A 6,466-nucleotide genomic window follows, 5' to 3' on the forward strand; every position below is an offset into this window, starting at 1 on the left:
CTGTTCCCCTGCAGCTGGTGTATATAGGCTCACTGCATCAAATACCAGAGATAGCACACAACCATCAGGGCTAGTAGCCATCGATTGCTGTCTCCTCCTCGAATTTATCCAACCCCCTTTCAAAGCCACCCAAATTCCTAGCCTATACTACATCTTGTTGCAGTGAATCCTTGATCCATCCAGCAGAACCATAGATGCTCACCACGGAGGTGCACACAAGCCTCAGATCCTCCACCTCCCGATATCTAAGTCTTCTCTTCTACCCCCAGCCTTTCCATCTCTTTTTTTATTTTATTTTATTTTTATTTTGTATACAACAATACAATGTAAAACAATACCACATAATAATGCAAAGTAAACAATTTGTTAAACATATATTCTAACTTAATTCTCTTTAACATAATCATAATTAACGTAAATGTGCTCCCTCCAACCACGGGATCTTATTTATATTTCCAAAATCTCATTACTTCTTCTGGGGTTGTTTTCCCTCTCCCCTTTAATAATACAAGTTCTAAAAACTGTTTCCATATTCCCTCAAAATCATTCGTTTTTATCATTCCTCTTCTAGCTTTTATGTTACATGTTAATTTATCATTAACAGCAATATATTTCTTTGTACCAATCTTCTATATGATAAAGCCCTTGAACCTTCCAGTTCCTGGATATCATTAATCTTGAAGCTGTTAACAAATTCGTTATCAATTCTTTTGTCTCTTTATTACAATTCAATTCTCCATACACTGATAACAATGCCACTATAGGTGCCTCTTCAATCTCCATTCCTAAAATTTCTTTTATGTCTTTAAACACCATTTTCCACAATTTTTGTACAAATTCACATTCCCACCACATATGTAAATACGATCCTTTCTCTTGACAACCTCTCCAACACGTTGCTGAATTCATCTTGTTTGTTTTATTTAATTTCACTGCGGTTAGGTACCACCTCCAGACAAGCTTGTAATAATTTTCTTTTATCCTCACGGACATGTTTCTCAACACTCACTGTTTCCATATCCCTTTCCAAATCTGTTGCCCTATTTGTTCCTTCAAGTCAGTTTCCCGTACCATCTTGCCCACACTTTCCGTCTCTCCCAGCCTTTCCATCTCTCCCTCTTTCTCTTTCTGTTTAAAGTAGTGCTTTCTCTCCTCCATAAAACCGCCCGCCCGCCCCTCCAGCCGTTTCCTGCCCTATTGTTCATCTGTGTTTCGCAAACCGCCACCTCCATCCTAATGTCACTGTGGCTGTAAAAATCTACGCCTCTGCCCTGAAGACCGTTAAATCAGCCGCTGGGTGGAATTACATTTTGCCAGCGCCCCCGTGCAAGGGATGATAAATTCTAGCGGGGAACAAATAAATTCTTACTCGGGAGTTGGTTGACTCCGAGGAAGAATCAGACGTGCCTTTCTCTCTCTCTCTCTCTCTCCCCACCCCCACACACCTTTTACAAGGAGCTATAAAACCTTCCCAGCTAAACGACAAGGCAATAACATTTTCCTGAATTTATGGGGTAAGAATGGGGAGCGATCGGGGCGGAAAGGGCGGTTAAGGGTGACAGACCTCTTCAGGTCTGTAGGTGGGAGGGGGGGGAGGCCTTGGGCAGAAATGGCCTTCGGAGTCCAGAGAAATGAGTCCTTGTCCGTAATCACCATGTACAAGGCGGAAGGAGACACAGGCCACAGCTAGACCTATGGTTTATCCTGGGATCATCCCGGTTCGCCCTTGCCTGAGCACTGGATCCCCTGTGTGTCACCTCGGTGAACAGGTTTGAACCCTGGACGATCCAGGGATAAACCTTAGGCCTAGCTATGGCCTATAAAAGAAGCAATTTCAGTCTAGAAAAAACAAAGGTAAATAAATACACAGGATAACCAACAACATGGGATGAAATAATTAGATTCTCAGACTTGGGACAAACCAGCAAGAGCCAGCTGTGATACTTAGACCACAGCTAGACCTAAGGTTTATCCTGGGATCATCCAGGGTTCGCCCTTGCCTGAGCACTGGATCCCCTGTGTGTCACCTCGGTGAACAGGTTTGAACCCTGGACGATCCAGGGATAAACCTTAGGTCTAACTATGACCACAGCCTCTCCAAGACCCTTTTGGGCTACTTTTCACAAGCCTGTGCTACAACTGGGGAGCATTTTAGGACTGGATCTAGCCAGGGTCCATCTATCAGCATTTATTTCCAACCTTGCCAGGCTCTGTTGTGGGGCATTTAAAGTGGGGGAGGGGGTTGGATGCCGTGGAGGCTGGTGGGTCCGATGTCTGTGGGGCAGTGAATCCGCTCCAGGTTTCAGTCAGCACCTTAACTTCAAAATGCAGAAAACAGTCATAAGAATCTGCACCACTTTTAATGAATTTGCATCACGGTTCTTAGCATCAGTTTTGGGGCGGGGGGTCTCTGGGCACCGCGTTTGGGTCTTTTGCACCACGAAATTCCTGCCCTGCCAACGGTGTACTTTTCCCTGCAGGCCGGCAGCTGTAAACAAGATTCTGATTGAATGGCTGAAGGAGGTTCACAAGGACACGTCGATGCAGACCGCTGCCAAGCTCTGAGCAGAACTTCAGCCCCCGTCCTGACTGAATTGCTGCCAGTTGGTTTTGGGGGGCTTGGGGGGGGGGGGTAGGAGAAGTTCACGGAGGATTTGTTCTGGAGCTCTCTCTGCCTCATTGCTTTGAGAAATGAAATGTATTTTCATGTTGATGACGGGTGGAAAGCTGTTGTATTGGAAGGGGGATGCATTATTAGCAACAGAAAATGGACTAAATATCACATTTAAGAGCCCAAATGGCTGCAAGAAAGGCCAATGCTATTTTGGGCTGCGTTAATAGAAGTAGAGCTTCCAAATCGCGTGAGGTACTGGTTCCTCTCTATTCAGCCCTGGTTAGGCCTCATCTAGAGTATTGCGTCCAGTTCTGGGCTCCACAATTCAAGAAGGACGCAGACAAGCTGGAGCGTGTTCAGAGGAGGGCAACCAGGATGATCAGGGGTCTGGAAACAAAGCCCTATGAAGAGAGACTGAAAGAGCTGGGCATGTTTAGCCTGGAGAAGAGAAGATGGAGGGGAGACATGATAGCACGCTTCAAATACTTAAAAGGTTGTCACACAGAGGAGGGCCAGGATCTCTTCTCGATCCTCCCAGAGTGCAGGACACGGAATAACGGGCTCAAGTTAAAGGAAGCCAGATTCCAGCTGGACGTCAGGAAAAACTTCCTGACTGTTAGAGAAGTACGACAATGGAACCAGTTACCTAGGGAGGTTGTGGGCTCTCCCACACTAGAGGCCTTCAAGAGGCAGCTGGACAACCCTCTGTCAGGGATGCTTTAGGGGGGATTCCTGCATTGAGCAGGGGGTTGGACTCGATGTCCTTGTAGGCCCCTTCCAACTCTGCTTTTCTATGATTCTATGATTCTATGAAATGCACCATCCTGGAAAAATGCGTATACGCCACATGAGGTTTTGCTATCTCTTGGTCCTCAGCTCCTTTGACGCTGCCGAAACTTAATAGGAGGGAGAAGAAAATTAACTTTAAATGTCCAAGGAAACTCACCGGAGCCCGGTTGAGACATTGCATTCCTTATCCAGTGCAACATGATGTCTTAGATTGGCTGTGAGCTCCAGTCCTCCTCCTCCTCCTTCTCGTGCAACAAGCTTCATAGAATCATAGAATCGCAGAGTTGGAAGGGGCCTACAAGGCCATCGAGTCCAACCCTCTGCTCAATGGAGGAATCCACCCTAAAGCATCCCTGACAGATGGTGGTCCAGCTGCCTCTTGCATGCCTCCTGGTTTGCGAAGGCTGCAGGTGGAACCCTGATTTGCAATCCTCATCTCTAGGGTGTGCAGTCAAGGGGAAAGTGGTTTAGCAAAGCCAGGAGGGTCTCCTCTGGAGCCGAGGGAGAGGGAGGACCTGAACGTCGTTCTTGTTCCAGATCCAACAGGCCACGCTTTGCTCACTGAATTGGAATGCGGTTTCTCATCCTTGGGGCTTGATTCAGGTTTTTTAAAAAAGTTTTATTTCGTTTTGGGTTTTTGCAATGGGCCTTCTCATTGCAAAAGAAGTGGCTTGCGTTTTTTGAGTGATCATTGTTGCATCTGCCGCCTTTATGGGCTCAACAGTAACTGCTGGGCTTCGGTTCTTTAATCAGCCAATGACACTAGAGAGACAGACCCAAACAGTGCTTCTGCTTAGTGCACATGCAGAGAGACAGCAAGGAGGTGGCCCTTCTGATCTTCCTGTCTCTCGCAGAAGGATGAGGACCGTGGACCACAGGAATCCGCCTCTACGGAATTCAGCCTTGTCATGGGTTCATCCAGCCCAGGATTTTCTCTTCTTCCTGGCAGGGATTTTCTGAGGCAAAGGCCTTTCCCAGCCTGGGTACCAGAAGCCCTTTCACCTGGCCTGTGTACCCGCTTTGATTTTGCAGGAGTACACGCCGTGCTACCCAGGTGCCAAATTCAGCTTCCTGATTATGTTGGCTTCATGAATTCAGCTTCCTGATTATCTTGGCTTCAATATAACAAACACACAGAGCTTCCTGGTTATTTTACTTTCAATATAGGTATTGGTATCTTGGCATCAAATATATGCGCCAAGATAATCAGGAGAGACTGAAAGAACTGGGCATGTTTAGCCTGGAGAAGAGACGATTGAGGGGAGACATGAGAGCACTCTTCAAATACTTCAAAGGTTGTCACACAGAGGAGGGCCAGGATCTCTTCTCGATCCTCCCAGAGTGCAGGACACGGAATAACGGGCTCAAGTCAAAGGAAGCCAGATTCCAGCTGGACATCAGGAAAAATTTCCTGACTGTTAGAGCAGTACGGCAATGGAATCAGTTACCTAGGGAGGTGGTGGGCTCTCCCACCCTAGAGGCCTTCAAGAGGCAGCTGGACAACCATCTGTCAGGGATGCTTTAGGGTGGATTCCTGCATGGAGCAGGGGGTTGGACTCGATGGCCTTGTAGGCCCCTTCCAACTCTGCTATTCTATGATTCTAGGAAGCTGAATTTATTGAAGCTAAGATAATCAGGAAGCTTCCTGATTATCTTGAAGCCAAGATACATACATACATCTGAACGATACGCTCGCAAGTGGTGGTTGGGCCATGCCTGCTGAAATCTGAGAAGCAGGGAGGTGGTTGAATGAGATGTTCAGGGATTAAGGGCGGGACAAGGGGGGACGGCTACTGGGCCCTGTCTCTTCGCTCCTCCCCATGACTAGCAAAACAGGAACAAATCGGGCAGAATAAGAGATGCGAGACAAATTCTTGGATTCTGAATTTGTATTCAGAATTTTTATCACACTGCCCTGCCTAACTTCGGCTATTGGGCAGTATAGAAATAAAATAAACATAAAATAGGAGGAGTAAGTTAGGACCTTCCTTTTCCCCTACAACATATGTGCCTTACTACTGACCAAAGGCCCCTGTCTCTTGCTGCGGCTACAGGATCGAACTGAATCTCAGCTTGAACGGTTCAGTCTTGGGGCTTTGATTATGATTGTGCTGCTGCTGCTGCTGCTATTGTTACTGTGAGAGCTACTTCTAGAAAATCAGTAACTGGAATAAAAAATCATGAACAGCATTCTCCCGCTGTTGGACAGTTTTTTGCCGAGAGAAAAAGAAAAGCAGGCATCACGCAAGAGAACACCGCCCTTTGCTTCGGGGGTGGGCTGCAGTAGTTCTTTCCCCGTTCATTTCCCTGCTGAACTGGGAGCATCATACGGCCCCTTTCCCCGCCCTCAACCTGGAACCCTCAAGATGCTTTGGACTACCACGCCCAGCATTCCTGGCCATTGGACATGTTTATTTATTTACTTATTTATTCATTGCATTTATATCCCAACTTTTTTCCTCCAAGGAATCCAAGGCAGCTTACATAATCTCCTCCTCTCCATTTCTATCCTCACAACAACAGCCCTGTGAGGTAGGCTGGGCTGAGAGTCTGTGACTGGCCCAAAGTCACCCAGTTGGTTTCCATGGCCGAGCGGGGACTAGAACCCGTCCAGTTCTGGGCTCCACAATTCAAGAAGGACGCAGACAAGCTGGAGCGTGTCCAGAGGAGGGCAAAGAGGATAAATCAGGGGTCTGGAAACAAAGCCCTATGAAGAGCAACTGAAAGAACTGGGCATGTTTAGCTTGGAGAAGAAAAGATGGAGGCGAGACATGATAGCACGCTTCAAATACTTAAAAGGTTGTCACACAGAGGAGGGCCAGGATCTCTTCTCGATCCTCCCAGAGTGCAGGACACGGAATAACGGGCTCAAGTTACAGGAAGCCAGATTCCGGCTGGACATCAGGAAAAACTTCCTGACTGTTAGAGCAGTACGACAATGGAATCAGTTACCTGGGGTGGTTGTGGGCTCTCCCACCCTAGAGGCCTTCAAGAGGCAGCTGGACAGCCATCTGTCAGGGATGTTTTAGGGTGGATTCCTGCATTGAGCAGGGGGTTGGACTC

At 47.3% G+C, this 6,466-nt stretch overlaps 1 protein-coding gene across 1 annotated transcript in view; it reads left to right on the forward strand.

Annotated features, from left to right (window-relative positions):
* EPHX2 (epoxide hydrolase 2) overlaps positions 1 to 5,369 on the forward strand; it is an 85,749-nt gene extending 80,380 nt beyond the window's left edge. Inside the window, exon 19 of the mRNA XM_063123739.1 lies at positions 2,481 to 5,369. Within this exon, the coding sequence (XP_062979809.1) occupies positions 2,481 to 2,565 (85 nt within the window). The 3' untranslated portion in view covers positions 2,566 to 5,369. The remainder of the gene's footprint in view (positions 1 to 2,480) is intronic.
* Positions 5,370 to 6,466: the final 1,097 nt, after the last annotated feature.

Source organism: Elgaria multicarinata, chromosome 4, assembly GCF_023053635.1.
Source record: "Elgaria multicarinata webbii isolate HBS135686 ecotype San Diego chromosome 4, rElgMul1.1.pri, whole genome shotgun sequence".
NCBI lineage: Eukaryota > Metazoa > Chordata > Lepidosauria > Squamata > Anguidae > Elgaria > Elgaria multicarinata.